We start from the raw sequence: 21,902 nt of genomic DNA on the forward strand, positions 1-21,902 counted from the left end.
TGAGTCGAAAAAACGCAAGATATCGGCGTTTGCACCACCGGCAATGCACCACCATTTTGCTCCGATTCTTGAAGCGCCTGGGGGATTGCGGTACAAAAATGGATGCAATGCACCCGCGAAACTTTTGAAATGATATTAAACATATATAAAGATTCGGGTAAAAAAGCGATGAGACGTATGGAAGCAAAAGCCCCATGATCACATATTAGACTCGTGAGAAAGCATAGCGCTTAGGGTAGGCTAAAATAGATCCAAATTTTGTCGCTCACCGGAGAGATATTACGATCGCAACCTAATCAATCTTCTTTTCTTTCTGATGATGCCTGAAACGACCCCCCACTTCATTGCAGTTAACTGGGGCGAATGCAAAAAGGGGATTATTGTATCTTATTATCTGTATTATTGTATCTCTGTAAGTTATTTTTGTGTTTTGTGACATACCCCTTGTAAATACGAGACCTACCATTGTTCTGTTGAAGTAGACTCAATGAAGAACTTGTTTATTCCTATCTCAGTAAGTCAGTTTTAGCTACCTTCAGTGTGCCATTATCGGTTACCTTGCTATTACTTACATATGTCAAAGAATTGACAGGTAATTGATTGCGTTTATCTAATCGCACGTCTATTTTGTTTATTCCGCGACAACTTTTCTAGCATTAAGTAACGATATTTTCTAGCTAACATATAACTTACATACATTTGTTATCGTACAGTATATATAAGTTTCACATAATCTTTTGAATCTCACGTTTACAGTCTGACAAAACTGTCTAAAACTTACATAGGCCTGTTCTAAAAAGCTCTTTCTCGATGCCACGTGTTCACGAATGAGAGTCAAGGATTTTAGTTTACTCTCACCGGAATTTGACCGTTAGGCGCAGATCTACGAGTAAACGTTACGAGATAAAGTGACACTTGCGCAATGCTTATGAGCAGATAAAAATAGATTCAGAACAACCGTTATGTCTGAATAGTTCTAATCGGTATTTATACAGTGACCTCAGACAAGGCTATCCTTGCCTTTTGTTGAGCTGCTAGCCGCATTGAAGGTAGCAGATCTTCGCTTGACGTTTGTTGCTGCTCTTAAAAACCCAGGTTGGATTAAGTTTTCTTCGGTTTTTGGGATATTGGTGGCGTAGTTGGCATTGTTGTTGCTGTTATTGTTCGAATCATTTTGCTGCAGGTTTCTTAAGGCCGCTCTAGGTCGCTCTAGATCTGCAATTCGAGGCGCAACAGTTAGTGGTAAGGGTGGCGGAGGCGGTCGAGCAATACGGGGCGGTTCTGGGGGAACGCCACAGTTTCCCCCAAAATCAGCTTCAGGTCTGGCGGGAGACAGTAGCAGTTCTTGGCGCAAAGCCTGCTGAGGTGGGGGAACCTTGGAATAATGCGTATCGTTTCGCAGGATATTGAGGAGTGATGGGGCTAATCCCAAACCCATAGAACTTCGTGTTTCATGGTAGATATCATTGAGAGTAGTTGCCGACATTGCCGGCTTTTGTTTTGGGTTACCATTGGCACTGATTGTAAAAGCTTCAAAACGTGGCTGAATGCCTTCTTCCTCATCGATCTGATTACTGGCACTGCTATGGGAGCTTGCTGAAGCGTAGATGTGTTGTGAAGCACTTTTATTACTCCATATGGACTTGCTGCTTTTGAGTCTTTTCTCATCAGCGATATTTTCGATTTCCGCTCCTGGCACAGTAGCACTCAGCCCATCAGGTTCTCCCCGGGTTCTTACGAAGTGTGTGAATGCCCCGTCGCCTGCACTGATCACACGGCTGCGACGTACCACAGCTTGCGGTCCTTGATTAAATTCGGCTGGTGGCTCGGCCTGAAGTGATGCGTGACTTTCAAGGGAATCGTCATCACTGTGTTCGCTGGCGTCGGGATCCTGAACACTGTGGGTCTCATCCTGTGAATCAATGGGATCGAGAAGGGCCAGCAAGGCTTGCAGAGCGAATTCGATCGTGCGCGAGTCAGCCGATTTGCCCATACGAAGCGTCACCTCATTAACTCCAACTTCCATCAGATCGAATCCAAGGGACGCAAGGAGTTCGTGGCATCCCGGAACACTCCATAGTTTCACGCTTACCGGACATTCAACGCCTCCGTCCTGTCCTCGATGGCTGCGTTCCAACTGTGAAACTACCTCACGCATCAGATGTACGATGTCATCAACATAATCTCCATTGGACATAAGCTTTGCAATAGCGGATTGAGTTTGAACCGATAGTCCTAAAAGGGCCTGCAGATTCGAACTGCATCGATTGAGCCGATCGCCGGGGTCTGATTGTGGGAAGAAAACTGCGGCCGGTAGATTGTTCGCAGCCGGTTCAAAACGAAAGCCAACCGATATGAGCAGTTCCTTCCAACCAGTTACAGCTGTGCCTACCTTATTCTCGATGGACTTCTGCGTCGTATACATTGCATTTCTTTGGCACCGATGAATTCTTTGTAGCGATTTTTCTACTAGATGAAGACATACTCGTAGAGCGTCGCGGCTTCTTTCCGGGTAGCGAAGCATCTCTGCTAACGCCTGGCCCATGGCAGCCACCTGATAAGCGACACGAACATTGGAGCCTACAAGCACGAAACCAGCCCAGTTGGCGGGATGTGCAAACTGTTTTGTTGTCTGAATAGTCCTCATTGCTTCAGCTAAGGCCGCTGCTGCCTTCGAGCCCTGAAGCAGTGATGAATAAAACGTTCGGTACAGGATTTTAACAGCAGTGTCAGCTACGGGCCATAGCGATACAATAACACATTGCGCCCCTGCAGCAAGAAACGCCCTTGTAATTTGATTGAATCCTTCCCCGCGAATCTCGCCATGCTCCGATCGCGTATGGCATGAACTCAACACGACAAGCTTGGCGCGAAGATGAAGAGTCATAAGATCTTGTGGTGTTAGCAAGAATTCGCTCGATGATGGCATATCCTCTTCATCTTCATCTTCAGCATTTTCTGCGGCCAAGTACGGATGTTCGCCTTCTAGCACATTACTACCTAAAGACAGAACGATTCCCGGTAGCCTCCAAGAGACATGAGCTGCGATGTGGATCACCGTTGCCGCAGAAAGCTGATTCATAACTGCTTCCTTGGTCGCTTCAAGTCCCAACATCGGCTTGGCCGTAAGCACCTCACCGACCAGTTCGGCCTCTTCATGAGCACGGGGAATATCGCCTAAATCGAGCATTTTCTGCATTCCAGGCGTTAGCCGCGGGTTTCCAACGACAAGCGCCATATTGGCTGTCTCATCGTTATCTTGCCTTCGGAGCATTTTCGCCCTCTGTCCACTTCGTATAGCAGCAATTGATGGAACGTTTGTCAGCAAGAAACGTTCTCCAAGATACCCCGTATCTTCACCACGAAGCATGGCAAATGGCACGAGATTTAGTTTCGCGTCAGGCACAATGGCTATTTCGTGCACCCCGGCAAGCTGATCCATGAACGGTGCGACGAGAATGTCGTAAAGTGCATGCAACGCTGGGGGTCCTGTCCAGTGCGGTCTCGGTGACCGGCTGCTGCTGGAACTACTACTGTCAATTGGCCTGGTTGACGCTGACGCTACACTGACGCTTCCAACGGAGAACACACTACTGAGACTATAGCTAGAGCTATTCAACAGATGATTCCGCCGTAATCTCCCAAATACTTCAGAATCGGATTCTGTACCTTCGTCATCTGATTTCGTTGAGCTTAAGCTGTCCACCCCGACCCCAAGGCCTTCCCGAAGACTCGCAAGGTGACGAGCAATGGTATCGTCGTCAGTATCAACCGGGAATCGGCCTTCGGCATTTGGAACGTTTAAATCAGATGCTTGCACGGCTTCGCTGGTAACGGTTTCTGCAAATTTGACGACACCCTTCTGCGGTATGATTAGCCACGAGTAGAGAATTCCCGCAACATCGCTATAGTATATCACAGCGGCCTTCTGTCGGTCAACAGCGTCCACGATTAATTCGGCTGTTAATTGTGAGCAAGGGAAAGCGTGTGATGAATCACGCTCATAGCGAGACACTCGCTCGAAACGAACTCGAAGTCGCTCGGCGGTAGTTAGAGCTGCTTCATGCCGGCTTAACAAAACTTGTGCGCGTTGGAGTGCGACGTATGTTGCCTGAAAAGCAAAGCTACCGTTCACGTTCGGCTGAACTCATAAAGTTTGTAAGATATTAGTTATACAATAACACGAACTAATGAGAAACCTAAACAAAAATACCTTTTGATCGCTTTCGCTTTGAGATGTATATCGGCTGGCTTCGAGGAGATCGACGGTTTTCTCGAGCTCCTGGCATGCGCCACGCAAATCGCCTTGGGCCCATAATGCGAACGCCAATCTTCTCCTAATGGTAGCTTCCTCGTCTTGCTTTCCAAGCTGCTCCGCCATCGCCAGACCCTGTAGTTTGGTCAAAAATGATGGCCATACGTTCCAGTTCTAATCAAATAATATTAATAATTCTAATCAAAACGGACAAAACCAACTTCAGATCAGGTAGCTCGGAAGTCAATCCCCGAACCTCTGGTACTTGTGTATTTGAACTCGATGTTCAGGCTGAAACATTAGCGCCTCCTTTTAATACCTTTCTGCCCTTCTTTACACTGTTAGTTTATTGGCTAGCTTCATTCGTAGCAATTTTGTCTGCAACGAAATCACTGTCTGATCCGAAAAGTAGAGTTCTCTGACGCTATGTTTCTCACGGTCTGCTCTCCGCTAAAAAATGGGTAACTTACTACAACGAGAATCCTGTGAGCACTGGATGAGCAATATCGCCAATAAGAAATTCATATTTCGGCTTTGCAGCTGCAAACTTCTGCTTAAACTAAACTGCCATACGAAGTAGTGGGCTGCACTCTTTACCAAATACGTTAAGATTCGGGCCAGTCAATTCTAGAGTGTTCTGTGCAAAGTTTAAAAATGGCACCTTCAGCATGAGCCGTCGGCGTGCAAAATACAATAGACGCATACGCCATGATAAACGTAGCATTACCAACAACTTGACGATATTAGTACTACTGCTATTAGGAAAAAGAACAGATAATTTCCGTAGAGGATTAGTATAAAAGAAGGTACAAAAGCAATTTTTAACCGACGACAGTTACCCAAACACAGCAGCAGCCTGGACAAGGAGTACTCAAAGCGCGCTCTTTTAAGACGCCGCAACGTGACGAAGGTATGAGTGCAGATTCATGTCAAACTGACTAAAAAAAAATGGCTATTAAAAGTAATCCTGGATGGGCAGAGGGTTATGCCAAGTGATCTCGTTATATGACAATATTTGACTTCATGAAGCTTTAACAACTCGGAAAATTTTAATAGACCTCGGCAAATATTATTTTTGTTGTTTTGTCATTTTACCTGTTGGAGATATTCGGTGGCTTTGGCCAGAGCCCCAAGAGCGTGGTGAATACGGCCGAGGCTGGTATAGGCTACTGCCTTACTGGCCTTATCTTTAAGTCTGGACGCCAATTCAAGATGCTTTTCATGGTGAGCAATCGCCTGTTCAAAGCAAGCCATGGCTTCGAATGTGTTTCCTAAATTACCGTGCGCGCGAGTCTGTCCTCGAAGGTCCTTGATCTGAAAGGAATGAAGTGAATAAGAGCATACATGCATCTTTATCTGTTTTGGCCAAGCCCAAGGGATCTTTCATAACTCTAAGGGCATTTTACAGATAAACAAGGGAAGCTCTACTAAAAGCTATGTCTAGATACAAAACTCGAGTAGACTTGATTGTCTGCCAAAGCATTGTTGACGCTTTAAGCTGTATGAACTTCTATTACCTCTTGCTCCGAGATGCTGAGATCAAGACGATGACACTCAATGGCTCTATCGAAATCGGCCATTTTTACGTAGACGTTTCCAAGGAAAGCGGCCGCTTCCGCACGCGATAGCTCATCACCGCTGTCTTGCGCTACACGCATTTTGTGCTCAAGACAAGATAGTGCCTGAGCAAAATGTCCCATTTCGCCGTGCAGTCGACCGAGATCTCCGTAAGCCCCGCACTTTATCGACGAGTCGTCTAGCTCATGCGCGACAACCAGCCTTTTCTCAAAATACATCTACAACCGTCACGTGGCAGATAAACGTTATTGATTGTGCTGTACAAGGTTAACATTTGTCTCCATAATTCTTTTTAGTAAGTTTTTTTAAAATTCTAAAACTGGGAAGCAACGTATTATAGCATCATTCTTGTAGTAACTGTTTGCAAACTTACAAGTGCCTGCTGGAAGTCGTTGATACTTAAATAGGCATTACCAACACCCTTATACGCCCGTTCTTTGTCCTTGGCTGAGTTTAACCTTAACGCAGCTCGCAGAAATTGTAGAAAACGTTCTATTGCTTCCTAGAAATTCAATCATTAAATTAGAATTCATATTTTATGGATTTCAACCTTTCAGATTCTCGGTGACAATCGCGGCTAGTACAGCCATATCTGTATAATGAAACTATGCACTTACCTTAAAATCTCCAAGACCTAGATAACATTCTCCTAGCTGACCACAAGTTCTTGCTCGCTCTAGAACTATATTTGGCCCCTCCATCTGAAACAGAGTCAACAGCAGCACCTAACATCAATATATCGAATTGCCAAAGCACAAAATGTGTGTTAAATCGTGTATATTCACAAGAAAGGTGGTCAAATAAAGGCAGTCATAGTCTCGTACCGATTCTAGTAGGTGAGCTTGTCGTTCGAACATGGCAAGGGCCTCATCAAAATGGCCCAGCTTTAATCTCATTCCACCAACATTAGTCAGGGCGTGTACTTCAAGGGCAGCACTTCTCAATTCCTTGGCTTTCTCTAGTTGAGCTTGGAAACATCTTAGAGCTTCGGCGTAGTTCCCTAAACCTACGTGCGTCGTTCCCAGACTCGACTGAGCTCGACATTCGCCTTGCAGGTTACCCAGTTCTTTGTAGATCTGTAGTTCCTGAGCATGGAAACCTAACGCACGATCAAAGGCCTTCATCTGCCGGTGACACGCACCTAAAGCTGAATATGAATTTGCCTCGAGATGTTTCAACGATGCGTCAAATTCTTCCCGGCAAAGAACGAGTTGTTTCTGATATGCCTATAAACGAAGAAGATTGTGTCTCTGATTCATTTACAAGACCTATGTCCATCTATTAGGCAAAGTGATATTGTTTTATGATAATCCTTTAGCTAGAAATGACCGATTTAGTCAGATGAAGAGAACTGCACAATTTTAAATCGAATAGATTTACATAGAGGCCCGCGTACCTTAACGGCTTCTTGTCCATTGCCCATCCGCATGAAGACGTCTCCTATGTTGCCAAGAGCTCGAAATTTACCCTGTATGTCCCTTGAAACTTGAGCGATAGTAAGGAAACGTCGTTGGCAATCTAGGGCCGCTTGGAAGTCGCCCACGGCAGCCTTCGCTAGGCCTAAATTGCAGTAAGCCCTACTGAGGTCTTGCCGACTCTCATTGTTTTGTATATTCTTAAGCCGCCTCAAAGAGGGCTCCACATTAGATATCGTTGTCTCTGGTGATGAGCCCGATATAGTGCTTGGCGAATCAGCACAAACGTCACCACAAAGTTGAAGGGCGCGCTCATAATAACTAATGGCGTCAGCATGATTTCCCAAACAGAAATGCGCGTAACCCAGAAAATGGCACGCTTTGGTTTCATTGTCTAAATTTCCAAGCTCCTGGGACAGCCGTAGAAAATTTTCGTAATAAGGAATAGCTTGGAAGAATTCTCCTGCAAAGCAAAAAATTAAATAAGAAAATCAGTCGAAAAGCACAGTGTAACGTCTGAAAAAAGAGCCGAACTGCTAGCTCACTGATCTCCGAAACGTTTACTGGCAATCACCTACATACACTCATCCCATTCCATTTACAATCATGCACCGACGAAATCGAACCCGAATGAACCTCCAGCGAAATGGGCTTTACCGTAAGAACTTTGCAATCTGATTTGGGAATTTCAACGGACCATCTAAAGCGGTTTTAGCCGAGCGATAAATTTGTGCTTGAGCCCCACGGGCCTCGAACGACGAATGATTCGGTGATGACAAAGTGTACGTTGCCACACACTTGCAACTTTTCAGTCAACCTTTGGTCATAGGAAACTGTACGACAATTTTTGTTTGATAAGACAATGAGATTTGCTGACATCAGGTAGCAGAGTCTAGGCGACCATAGTCTCCTACAGCTGGTTATGTTCGAAGTAATATTTGTCTACGAACGCTTTTCTCTCCTGTGAGCCTTTCTCTATTCGGGTTTCTAGTCAGGTATCACCGATCGGTGATTGTGTCCTCGAAACTGCCTCTGAAAAAACATTTTACCAGGAACACTAAGTTCACTTGTATATGGATGTAACGTTGCTGATCCAATTTGGTAACTGCTTTCGGGCCATAAACTGAATACCCTTGGCCTATGAAGTTGCTGAAGCTAGCCTTGACTTCACTGCTAGCTTTCAATTGCCATTTTCGCTTGTGAATATCCACGCAAGCGCACTAATATACACACATCTATGAGAATCGACAGTACTGAGTCTAGTTTTTTTTCTTGCCGAGTCTCGGTCGTCTTGACCCCCCAAGCCCAGCGCACCAGACAGTCGCCGTGGTCAAGAACCCAACACTCTATACCACCTCTCATTGTACGTCCGCTCCCCGCGTTGACCTGCTATGGGGCCTTCCCGTTGCTAAAGCATTTCTATCGATTTCTTCTCATTGACGGCTTTCTTAGCACTGACAAAACGAGTCATTTGTTCACTTCTAAGTATATATTTTCCTTTTGTTTTCTTACCGCAGCTCTAAAGTGTGTACATGTTTCACTAACCTTTGGCACTGTAACAACAGCCCAAATTGCACAGAGCGCATGCTTCACTAGGTGCATCATTCATCTCCCTGGCAATGTTCAGTTGCCCATGATGGTGCTGGAGGGCTTGTTCATGCATACCCAACGCCTGATACGCCATCTGCAAACAAGTGTGTCGCATCACATTTACTTTCTGCATTCAGTTAATTATTAAAAGGACACAATGTCAATATAGGTAATATTGGCAAGCTGTGTACACTAGCAGCATATAGCCAAAATAGTAACGGGGTGTTCGTGCAGATTTCACTCACTGCCAGATGTCCGCAGGTCGACCCCTCAGCGGCCCGGTCCCCCATTTCACGAGCCACGCGTAGCTCTTCTTTGTGAAATTTAATTGCTTGCTTATGGCATCTTTGTCCGGCGTATGCCTTGCCGATATTGCCAAGTGCCCGTCCAGTGGCCGTTATATCACCTAGGTTTCGTGCCAACCTTAAATGCTGTTGGTGAAGTTTCAGAGCCGCATCAAAATCTCCACTCAAATGAAACACTGCTCCTAGGTTCGAAAGCGCCCTGAAGTGGGTAGAGACGTATTAGTATAGTTATCGAGGGTCAAATAAACGCCATCGTTCATAAATAACTGGTGTCTCGTAGCAAAGCAATGGTTGGGAACTTGGAAGAGCACTTGTGAACTAGCCCAGTGACCGGTCTATGATAGTGTTTAATTAGCTTAACAGATGCAATGTGTAGCTGGTTCAGGGATGGTATCGGTAATACGGATATGCGTATGAGGTGACACGTGTCAATATTGGAAAATGCAAGAATAGCTTTAAGGAGAGGCGTTGCTGGAAACATATTTTCGCCGTGAGTCTGTGTGTTGTCACCACTGTACTATATATAGATACCGAAAGTTCTAGAATGTTCCTTATGTCCCAATTACAATACAGGGATCGGTAATACGATTTGAAAAGCAAGTTTGGGCGTCCGTTATGTGCATCTTTCACAGTTTGAAAATATTACAGGATTGTTTTATAAGAAATTGATCGTAATAGCATTACGGCGGCACTCACCTCGCTTCTGCGGCGCGGTCTTTGGTGGAGAGTGCTAGGTCTAATTGCCTTTCGTACCATTTTTTCGCGCCTTGGAAGTCTCCTATAGCCCTCGCAGAATGACCTAACCCGGCACAGGCACGCGCTTCTATTGAACGCTCTTGTAGCTCTTCACTGATTCGCAGTACTTCTGCATGATAGAAGGCGGCACGTTCAAACTCCAGGCGGCGGTGATGAACCGACCCTAAATTCGAATAAGCCTGCAACCAATCATGTGAGCTGTAGAGAGGTGCTTCGGTAAATTTGACAAAAAGCTGGAGCATATAAAGGCTCGACTCCATTCGTTTTAAACAGTACGCTCTTATTATGTATTACGCCCGTGCTACTTGGTCATCAGTCTCGGCTCCTTTATGTAGCCATTTACTTCGACCAATGCTAAACCCATGGCAGGAAAGGCAGCCATACAATAGGTATTTGGATATCTTGATTCAAAGGAATCTTCATCGTATTACCAACATCTTTGTAAGGTGTCTGCTAAAAGGCGATTACTTCGGCGGTTACCATTTTAGAGAACCCGTTTGACTATTATCGAAAAGATGGATAAGGGGCATGCATATACACAAGAATATATTTGCGCACCTAATAAATAATTAAGTCAACTTAGTGTTGGGTCAGTCATAGACTAGGAGCGCTTACCTTAGCTTCTTCGACGCGATCATTAAGAGCTAATGCAATAGATAAATGGGTGTGGTAGCACTGCAAAGCGTTGTCGAAGTCTCCCATAGCAAGATATACAGCCCCCACGTTGCTGGTCTCCCTAGCCTCTAATATTCGATTGCCTAGCTCTGCCACTAGTTGGACACACTGTTGATGGCTAGCTAGGGCCATTGGCAGGTCCCCAAGGGCTGTATGGACATGACCTAAACTGGTCAACGCTTGAGCCGCAGACATGGTGTCTTTTAGCCTCATGGCTAATACGAGTTGAGCCTTGTGACTTTGAAGAGCTTCTTTGTACATTCCCTTGGAGAAAAATGCTGACCCAAGGTTTGAGTGCGCTCGACATTTGCTGGAGGTGTCTCCCGTTGCTGTAGCTACAGCCAAATCTTGCTGCATATAAGATAATGCTTTATCGATGTCGTTGAGCGCCCAGAAAGCCGAACTCAGTGCGGATAACACCGATCCTCTAAGTTCTGGTGCGCAAGTTGATCCTACCACGAGAGCTGCTTCGAGGACGATCGCAGCTGGGGCAAACTCGTGAGCTCCTAGTAGTTCCTGGCCAATCACAGAGGTGATCACGAACGCATGCCGATCCAGACGCATCGCTTGAAGCTGCCGGTAGGTTGGTTCGAACGATGCCGCCATTGGGGAACTTAAGGCAGCTTCAATAAGGCCCTCAAGCATTTGCTCCGACTTCGGATCCTGTAAAGAGTACAGTATGTCACGAAATAAAAAAGAATTACATAATTCATTACAGTTAATAAGAAAATCGAGCTCCGTAAACAGGCTGTAGCCGTTTTTTGGAACTAATTAAGTAAATTTAACAGAAATTGCCCAAGCGTCTACGCCCACTTGCCTTAAGCAAGTTCAATGATAACTATACGTAACGTATGTAGCACTAGTGTCTATGCTAGTATGACAGTACCTGGCTGAGTCCGGAAGCAAATGCAGCTAAGGCTTCGGAGTGTCGATTGAGATGTTGAAGGGCCACGCCTTCCCGGTAATAGGCCTTTGGCCATGTAGAACTGAGCTCACGAGCTCGTACCGCATCAGCCAGTGCGCGCTGATATCGGCCCAGCTTAATGTAGGCTGCAGACCGATTGCTATATAACACATGATTCCTATAAATGAATTCAACCGTTGTTAAGCTCAATTCGTTCGTTGATTAAAGAGTTCGATTTATCGGAGTTAGAGGTATTATTGCTAGGGTTTATCATCTATACTTGAAACAGAGCTTTTTATTAAGGACGCCTGTAATTTTATGAGGGCTATATAGACTAAGCTTAAAATAAGACCAAGCTGGTTTCTCAACCTGCTTAATTTTTCATATTTTATATTTTCAGGATAAATTCAGGAAATGCGGATATAGATCAAGGCTTGCGGAATCTTTTCATTTGAAGTACCTCGGGTCAATCTGTAGAGCCTCCCCATAGAGTTTGACAGCCAGGGGAAAATCCGCCTGTGCGCAAGCGTTGGCTGCAAGACGCACTTTCTCCTGAAAAGCCGCGAGTTGTCCAAGATTTTGCGAATCTGCCGGGATCCGTTGACCAGAAGGATCACCACCGCTGGAACCGTGGGGCCCTTCAATGGTCCCTTCAGACGGTTCCATCATCCACCTGAAAGACCCATAGACAAATAACGGAAAACATTTAGATTGAATAGCAAGCTAAGGAAAAAAAATCGATAGTTCCACAGCTGCACGACAAGGAAAAGCTACTGGAAAGGTACTACAGTCCAGGCGGTTTTAGCCTCTTAAAAAATTACAGCTGTATCAAACGTAACAGAGAACGATGATAGACAAAAGCCATTTGACATTAATCGCTCGTTTTAACTTCGCATAGAGGCAAAGTTTAGTCCATCTATGCGTTTCGGAGCCATCAGTTCTGCTTCAGTAGATACGACTGACTTAACTACTACAGGCAAAAACAAAAAGTACACTATTATGCATCGTAACTGAGAATACCTATCAATGTACGAAAGAAAATCATGTACGAAAAAATAGCAACAAGTACTTTCTCTCCGCTATGAACGCCAGCTGAGGGCGTCAGAATAACGTGCCCGCTATTACCGGTCATTAAAACAGTCTAGGAAGCAGCAGAACACTTGTTACGTGGATGGACTTGAGATCATTTTGGCGTACGCGTTTCTAATACAAGTGGTACTTCTCCAAATGCCGTGTGATGAATACCTCATTAGAGTCCCTATGGAAGAGCCGATAGGCTTTCATGGAAGCCCTAAAGTGCTAAGCGGATTTATTTCTACCAACAACAATCAGCATAAATATAATGTTTACTTAGCTATGCTATAGCATAACAAAAAGCTGAATTGGTCAAGTAAGCTTACATTTTGCATAAGACTTCTATCTTCATTATTCTATCATTGCTGCTTATAAGGAAATGAAGCGTTATATATGTGGCTGTACACAGTTCCGGGCACTTGGTCGAAGTGCCGTAACACTTCAAATAACCGCTAAATAAATACTTTGCAGAATGAAAAATAATCAACAAATAAAAACATTGAAACTTTACTATTGACGGATAAAAAAGTCTCTACGTCAGTGGAGCTGATGCTTGCGTGTGGTCTTCACACTACGAGCAACTAGGAACTACTTCTCCCTCTGCGTTCATCCGACATTGTCGTCATCGTCGGCCAACGAGCCTGCAACCATCGACTAGTTAGACTCGTCCGATATGTGGCTGTCCTTTATTCGTAGGTAAATATCTGAGTCTTTACGGGCACACCATTCACGCTTTATTCTACTGACTCAAAATGTTTTTCCGCTCTAAACTATAATTATGATATATCATAGAACCCTCTTTAAAGAGTCGCAGCGAGCGATTCTGTAGTCGGATACACTGGTGCTATAAGTTTTTCCTTCACGTGTTCGGATTTCGTCCTTACAAAGCGGACCTCGATTCCACCGTCATACGTGTAACTTCTCTCATTAAACATGTCGTTAACTCTAACTACAATGGAACTTTTGCGAACGGACGCCGAGACACTAAACAGGTAAGCGGCTTCCAATGGCAACAGGGGTCATTCACACGATTATGACGTCAAAGCTTTTTGTGTGCCGATGAACACAAGAAAAGCAAAAAAGGTGTGGTTAGAGGGAACTGCAGGACTCGACTCCTTATCTGTCTGCCCTGTTTTCACGATGTCTCGTGATGTGGTCCGATTAAATTCATTAATTCTCCTGCCGCGTCGGCTTTTCAACAAGCCAGCGCTTGACTTGCACGTCCCCGTTAATCATGGCCATCCATGGTGTCAAAACACAATGTGATATTCTTGTAACTGTGAAAATAAGAATGTGTTTAACAAGATTGGACCCCAATTATCACAAGTTGCCACAACGATAAATAACTATACGCCGTGTTGTAATCCAGTATTGAGTTTTTATCTTTTTCGTGGATTCCCAGTAATATCTCAGTAGCTATTTCTGCCAGCCGGTCGCACCAGCTACCAGCACGGATTCAATATAAAAAAAAGGGAAGCAAAAAAAACATAATTTTATTGAAGATTACCACTTTTGAACGAGGTAGTGGAATAAAGTCGATGAATGAACGAACTATGTGATATACCACCATACTTCAAGACGCCCAATTCGTACGGTCATCAGTCAGTACCGAGCGTCGCTTGATGTAATGTCTTTGTTGGGCTGGGAACTAATCTTTACTATTCTAAGGGGTTCTACTAAGGGGTTCCACGATACAATGATATAATAAAGTAACTCAAACTCTCGTGCAAATATACATATACGCTTGAAAACAAACTAATTTTACAAGTAATCGTAATGATCATTATGTATTCAGTATGTACTTGGAAATCGAAAGGAACTAACAATCACAGGCATATATATATATATATATATATATATGAGTTTTAATCTTTATTTGAAGCTTGGGCGTTTCTCTCTTATACCGATCGAATTTTCAAACAAACAGAACATCTGCGCTCGTATTGTCTTTAATTTTATTTAGCTATCTATTCCCTGTGGATTCTAGATCTCAGCGTTGTTACCCTATACAGTGTGTAGACTTAACTTTTAAACTTAGCTTCGTACAAAGCAAATGCTATCAGCTTCAGTTAACAGCAGCTTCAAAGCGGTCTGTATAGTAGTACTGAGCACTAAAAACCACTACCACATCAAGGGGTAGACCAGACCTCGCTAAGTCCATCATCGTCACCTTCCTTGTTACTGCTGCTATATAAACTGAATTGGTTTTATGACAGCGTTTATCATCTCTTCTATACCCGTTTTATCATTTTCTTACTATGTTTATGTACATATTCACAGGCATATATACATATACACACAGACACGCGGAATGCCGATTTGTTTGCCTTTTCTTCGTGATTCGTTCTCTGTTGTGGCCGCCTGCCTTTATCGCAAGATTTTCTCTTTCTGATTCGCTTCTCAGCCGTCGCTTTTTTTTTCTGGTGCTCTTTTTCCTTCTCTGTGCTTATCTACTTATCCTTATGTTCCCTTTGCCGTTAGCGTGTTTTTATCTATCTTTTTCCTCTACCCCATCGACGCCGCCGCTGACTGCGACGCGTCGGCAGGACTGGCATACGCACAGATGGACGGACTATTTGTATGAGACGCTCGCACTCACTTCTGCCGTTGTTGTTGTTGTTGTTTGATTGTTATCAGTCACGATCGATAGCTGAAGTCGAGTTGTCAGTCTCAACTTTTCATGGCGACAACAGACAGAAACAAGTGAAAAGCCGTCGTTAGTTGTTGGCCGATTTGTCCGCGTTTACGGCCGTCGCCGTAAGATTCATCCACGGTGGCGACGTTGGTCCTGAGTCATCCATGCACCATGGCCAGCGCTGCGGCCACTATCTAGAGCGGTTATGGCAGCGGTGTCAGCTCACGAGACGCTAGTCAATTCGGGCGGAAGTTGTCATGAAGTTTTCGAAGTTCCACCAGCCATCGGCGACAACAGCTCTAGCTGGCAACTGGTACAGCCATTTCGGAAATTTCTTATTATCTCGGATTGACTAGTTTACTTCTTCTGCACAGCCGGTATTGTAGTCTGGAGCAGGGTTACGATATATGCATAGTATGGAGGCTAGATGATGCACGGTCCACGATGTGATCGCACGCATTGGTTGCACTGGAGATGCATAAACCTGGTGCCACATATCTACAAGGTTACCTGAATGTAGGAGTCACAGGGGTGGAAAGATATCGTGGGTGAACTTTAGATCTTCGAACAGATGTACAATAGCGATAGCAGTTCATTCAGTCCTGATTAAAGTTTATTAGGCATATTGTATGCTGCTACAGTAACAATTATGCCCATTATTGTTACTGAGACAGGCTAGATTCATTTTTATCGAAAAAATCCGCCCTTTATTTTAGAAGAAACGTATAAACATGGAACGTGCGTTAATCAGAAGAACCGTTTGCTTCTAGAGTCGAATGATTATTTAGTTGCGTTGTTTATTTATCTATTATCACCATCTATAACACACATCTTCAACTTCAGTTCACCGTCGACTTCGCTAGCTATTCCTTGCGTTCTATAGCGGTTCCGTAAAAAAAATCTGCCGGAACGTATATCAAGCTACCAATTATAGCTCGAAATAAGTGACACGCCGTTGATACATACCCGTCAACGCAAATCAACAAGAAACTTAAAAAACCCATTCGTTTCCCGCATCAGCAGCTAGGGTTGAGCTTGTCGAGATATGATAGATGCGTGGCAAACGCAACTATCACACAAGTGACCGAATGGTAGATTCTATGATGTATTTATGCTGAGTGATGAAAGGAACGCGTGACCTCATTATTTTCTCGGTTTTAGTAGCGAGTCGTTGTCGCGGTCGACAATAAAGTCAACACATCAACGACAATTGACGACGCTGAAATGGAATCAGCGACCAGCAGGATTCATCTGAATTGGTGAACAGTTTGCATGGTATGGACATAAACATTATCGGTGTTCATAAACAGGACATAAACCCACGAAACAGAAATCATTAAATGAGGCAAGGGTCTAAACAGAAAGATATTCAGCTGTCTGACGTGAGTTCAATCTCGAGCTTTGGTGCTTGGGTCTAATTTGAAGAAACCTCACCGGAGGAGGTATCATATGTACACTTTAGAAACAACAAAGAGAACAGATTGCTTGCGAAGAAAATGCAATAAAAACGTATAGTAGCGTCGATGACCCCATTATTAGGATCTGCCAGTGACGGCGACGACGACGACCATGGCTATGATGCATATGGTGATGATGATGATATACGGTGGCAGATGGTGAAGTTCAGCAAAAACCATAGAGAGGATAGTCCCGGTTCGTGACGTAAAACGAACGACCTTCGCATTTTGGCAGTGATCAACAGTGTCCCCACAAGCACGACGGTGTTGCAGCCGAAATAAAAATGCCACGGAAGCAGATATATGTACAGCTGAAGATTATATTATTTATCAGGTACATGATGTTGTAACGATAATTCTAAGGTATAGGTGGCTCTTATGGGTGCTCAAAGCCAATCCAAACTTTTTTTTAGCCCTGATTCAACTTTGCGATACGGAATAAGACCGAAAAATGGACAAATTCTAGCTAGCACCATTGCCAAAAGAACCATGCTGATAGGTAACGGCTATTTTTACACAGTCGTTTCACCTCAGCGTCGAAATGTTTGGTTTAATGTCGTACGATCTAAGTATTTTATTTTCGCAATTCAAACGTTCCAACAATTGGTAACGTGCACGGTTAAAGTGCCAGTCGACCTTATTATCGCGTTACAAATACGAGCGATGATGCAGAGTAAAAAGAGTCGAACTACAGCTATCTAACTTGCTTTATTACCTCAATAAATCTACTAATTACGTTTAGAAAAAAGCTATATTTTTACATTTGAATTTCAATATGGCACCTGTCAGTCGAGTAACATTTCCATAGGTTAAATATGCGCCGGCATAATTTGAAGGTATATAAATATACTCTCGTGCCTCGTGTACGCGTAAGACAGGTATGTTTGATGTTCTCTAGTATGTATGGGTATCTTATATATTTCGAGGACTTTCTGCATCGGATTGTTTACGAGCACAACAGCAGCGATAGCAAGAAAATCTTTAAAAGGTATTTGTGCTTAGCACACTACTAAGCACAGCGAGAGGAAGTAGAATTAGCAAAACTACGATTTGTCCGTTATTGTTATTGCTATTGATGACATTGTGTCGATCGAGATTTTCAGCTTTTGCTGGACAAAACCCGTAGGAGAAGTAACCATGGTTTTATTTTGTTTTTCGGGCTGTCGCAGGTGAAGTTATGGCGCGAAAAACTCTGGCACAAATGGCTAAACCAACCGACCAAGGGCTATCGGCAATACCAGCCAACATAAGAAGCAGCTATCTAAAAAAATACGCGAAAAAACTATAACAAGCAAATGGTACACACGACAACAAACGCTTTAAAAATAAGGTAAAATGACTGAACGCTTACCTTTCCCTCGTGAAGGAAACACGCTATTTTATCGATGAATCACCCCTCACAGAGTGCTCATGAGATGCGTTACGCTAGTTGAAGCCACTACTTACTAAAACAACTGGGCGAGAAATGGTATCAGATTTTGGAACTGTTCGTCTAATGCTTGTAAAATATTAAATTGTTATCACAGTTTCTTTATATGGATATTTGTGTTACTTTTCGCTCAATATAAACATACAACAGATACAGGCTGTAGCTTCCTATGTACATTTTTTCATTAAATACTGTGCTTTTGTAAGACTCCATTATAGCCAAATAGTTTAATGGTATAGGTAAACCCTAATCCGCTAAAGGTATCCTTCGACCATGCTGTACGCTATCGTTCTGCGTGTCATCTAAACTACTCGACGTGTTCAAATGCACGCACTTCGCAGACGGCCCAACGATGCTCCTTGGCTCAGTACACATCGAGCTTTTTATAACATGTCTAGTAACGTAGAATCTCTAAAGATTGGCTTTTTCTTTTCTTTTTTTGATTAAGGAAGAAATATAAGCATTATGGAATTACTTGAGTGATCTTTTGTACGCGTCCCTCATTCGCGCATTATTCCCGTTCAGCTATACTACCGTTAAGCGAATAGATAAGGCGCTAAGAAGTATATTTGTAGTACCGAACAAGAAAGGAAAAACGGAAGCCTCTTGGCTCATCGTGTTAGCTTTTTTGTGTTGATTTGAAACAGACTACGTTGTGTTCAACTGATCTTCAATATCATTTACTGTACCATTATCTAAATAACAGGACTCCAACAAGTGGAGGTAATCATTCATACGTCCCTAAATAAATATTTCGAGTTTTATGCCCGGAAGCATCGTTTAGCCTATGTCCCCCCTTGCAGTGAATCCGCGCATAAAGCAAATCATAGTTTAGGTAATTAATGAAAAGTGCTCTATATCGGCCCGATCTTCGTTACGTAGACGTACGAGTCGGACACCAGCCAGAACGACAGTGATGGTCTGCTGAGACAGGTGAACCCAGGTGAACATATGGCAGACACAGAAACGGCAGCCTAAGACAGAGCAAAGAGCTAATAGAGCCCAAACAGAAAGGACAGCATCGTCAACAGTCTCACAGCAAAGAAACGTTACAAAGCGACTCTCGTAGATGATGACTGGCAACACCCGCCCGTCGTCCACCTATAAATGTCGAAAGTGTGTGTTAACGGAAGAGAGATGACCGTAGCCTGCTGGTGTTCGCTTCTCGCCAGCTTCGGCGGCTGCAACCGAAAAGGCGCCTCTTCAGCATGTCTATTCATTATAAATGCGCCAAACTAACAACAGCAGAGAGAAAGGACGAAAACAGAAGCCCGGAGCCTCATTCGTTCCTGTGGATCGAGGCCATGCCACCTTGGTTGTCTCAGATGCCTCGCATATACGTTTTATTTAGTGACGCTTTTGTCCTTCTGCTTATTGGCGTTAGCTCTAGCGAATATTCGTATCACGGCGCTCGATGCACCATTTGCTTCTTCTCGTCTCTGCTACCGTGTCCTTATCGCTCATGGCAGCCAGCAAACCACACGTCGACAGCATCACACAACCATGCCGGCGGATAACTGTAGACCGGCCCGGTGAAGCCTGCCTACGAAACTGCAGCTGGTGGCTGCAGGCCTACACGCTTGATGTTCTGCAGTTTCATCGTATACGAGCATATAGGAGCTAGGCAGATTCGTCGGTGGGTATCCCTGCTGGTGTTTCCCGTGGCCGTTTCGTCAAGTATTACATCAAACGGTATTATCTGCTATTGACAAAACGCTATCGTGTGCAGCAACCGTAACCCTCAGGCAAGCGAAACGCCAACACAGTCACATAGGCAGTCAGTCACTCATACCTTTCTTTTTATCGTCCTCCTGGCCGCGACGCGGCTTCTTTGCACAACCCTCACTCGTACGCAATAACATGGCTAGTGTATGAACTACAGTTGAGGAGGTGCAGCCAGATCATCTCTGATGAACTATCGTTATCCATAACAACGTAAGCGAGGTAAAGAGAGTGAGCCAAGTAGACAACGAAGAGACGATCGGAATAGACAACCGTTCGAAACATTTACTGACGGCGACATTTCACTAACGGACAATGCCGCCGCGGTAGCAGGTATTGTTGTCCTCGTAAGACGATCATGTTCGCGCTTGAGGGCCGGCTGCGGACAGAAGCGTGCTGTCGAAAAGCTGGAGGCGACACCGTGAATCCCGTCGACTATCGACTAGCAGTTCTTATAGTACTATCGTAACCCTGTTAATCACCTATTAGCGGCAAATTTGCTACTGACGCTTCGCTTGAGCCGGCGCTGCCGCTGTCGCTGGTGAAGCCACATCGTTCCTTTTTTTTTATTAGGACGAGTTTTTCTAGGGAACCGCTGTTTTCTCTTCTCTTCTCTTGCTAAAACATCCTGTTGGCTGGACGAACTCATTAATGCTATCTACGGCTGTTTTCGGGCTCAACTGATTCTCTTGTTGGTTTCCTGCCTATTACTACCAAACGCAATACACCGGCGCTTCGCAAAAAGACCGTCATAATCAATACGCGGTCTGCTTGTTTCGTGGTGTTATTGTTAGGACTATAATAAGAATTGATCTAGTCATCAAGTAGCGGAAATGAATAGAAATATTGACTACTTCTCTGGGAAAAGAGAACTCATAATCAACTATCGCCAAAGAGGTGTGCTTCTATTAAATGGTTTGGCTGTTTGCGGCCATCTTGTCACCGTTTTCTAAGTGCCATACAATCTTTGTGGAAATAGCAGTGCAAATAGTACAGCTCAATGGCATCTAAAGTCATGACTATTTGTAGTAGGCCGATGGAATTGTTCTATTACCATTGAAGGACCGCTAACTAGCTAATGGGGATTCTGATCAGAAAGTGTCCGTCTTTGTCGAGATTACCACGAAGATAATTCAAAACAAAACTTGTCGAGTTAGTACCTTTTGCACGCCGTCATTCATATGCCCACCGTTCTAAAAGGTCTTATTTTCCAGCTCTTGTCTCTCATCACGAAGCTTTTCTGTTGCTATTCTACTAGACTCGACCTGACGAAGATGCATTCAGGATTAGACACGAACCAACCCTATCTGAACGTAGTGCAGATGACCAATGCTCTCCATAGCTGCTTCGGGAGACAAAAGAATCGTCTGATCCAGTTTGTATTGGACCCGTATTACAAGACCTCGAGATACCTTTTAGTATACATATAAACATTGACACGGATGTTTCCCAGCTGTGAGTTTTTCAGCTTGGTATCTTATTATCAGTTACGTCTTTGAATATTAACCGTTTCATAAATAATAAAGAATAATTTGAAAAAAACGTTGTATGTGAGCGTTGAGTACAGAACTCGCCACTAAACTTATGCTGCCACTCGCCCTTCGAGATTTGATTTGGATAAAGCATTTTTCTTTTATTGCCAACACAAAGCGATAGATAACACGTTTCTCAGCTGTTTAACAGCGTGCGTTATCGCATCACGTAGCTGCGCTGGTTCGTATGATTCGGCGTCGTTTTGTATACAAGTGTAAACTACGTCGATACCAACTAATCTTCTCCCAGCGGTACAACACTGAAGGGAAGTATAGCGTCTAGCTGATTTGTGGTCCGCCAAGTCCACAGCGAGAGAAAGCTAGACAAATCCAGCGCTCTATGGATCTAAAAAAGGAACATACAAAACGCGATTTTAATAAGATTTGCCTTCTGACAGATCTGATGGACAGGGCGCTTTTAGTCCGTTATATTATAGTAGCTTTACTCTGGGACGTCATTTGCGACACTACCACAAAGAGAAACAAGGAGATCATATACATACATATGATCTAGTCACAATATCTCGTACCGTATTTCTAAGCCACATACGGATTTGAAAAGATGTGTTTCTATA

The 21,902-nt window shown here is 44.0% G+C and overlaps 1 protein-coding gene across 2 annotated transcripts in view; it reads right to left on the bottom strand.

Annotated features, from left to right (window-relative positions):
* Positions 1–596: 596 nt before the first annotated feature.
* LOC111244761 (uncharacterized) overlaps positions 597–21,902 on the bottom strand; it is a 41,404-nt gene continuing 20,098 nt past the window's right edge. The window contains exons 1-15 of one of the 2 annotated variants that reach the window (XM_086981911.1): positions 17,996–18,396; positions 11,939–12,151; positions 11,461–11,656; positions 10,515–11,237; positions 9,840–10,078; positions 9,084–9,342; positions 8,794–8,932; positions 7,230–7,711; positions 6,658–7,059; positions 6,451–6,534; positions 6,207–6,335; positions 5,773–6,051; positions 5,351–5,569; positions 4,214–4,390; positions 597–4,111 (exon numbers count right to left, since the gene is read on the bottom strand). In XM_086981911.1, the coding sequence (XP_086838037.1) occupies positions 1,001–4,111; positions 4,214–4,390; positions 5,351–5,569; positions 5,773–6,051; positions 6,207–6,335; positions 6,451–6,534; positions 6,658–7,059; positions 7,230–7,711; positions 8,794–8,932; positions 9,084–9,342; positions 9,840–10,078; positions 10,515–11,237; positions 11,461–11,656; positions 11,939–12,147 (6,648 nt within the window). In that variant the 5' untranslated portion in view covers positions 12,148–12,151; positions 17,996–18,396 and the 3' untranslated portion in view covers positions 597–1,000. Of the gene's footprint in view, positions 4,112–4,213; positions 4,391–5,350; positions 5,570–5,772; positions 6,052–6,206; positions 6,336–6,450; positions 6,535–6,657; positions 7,060–7,229; positions 7,712–8,793; positions 8,933–9,083; positions 9,343–9,839; positions 10,079–10,514; positions 11,238–11,460; positions 11,657–11,938; positions 12,152–17,995; positions 18,397–21,902 lie in introns of those variants that run through there. The other variant, XM_022792157.2, reaches the window with a different exon arrangement.

This window comes from Varroa destructor, unplaced genomic scaffold, assembly GCF_002443255.2.
Source record: "Varroa destructor unplaced genomic scaffold, Vdes_3.0 BEIS01000002.1, whole genome shotgun sequence".
NCBI classification, from domain to species: Eukaryota; Metazoa; Arthropoda; class Arachnida; order Mesostigmata; family Varroidae; genus Varroa; species Varroa destructor.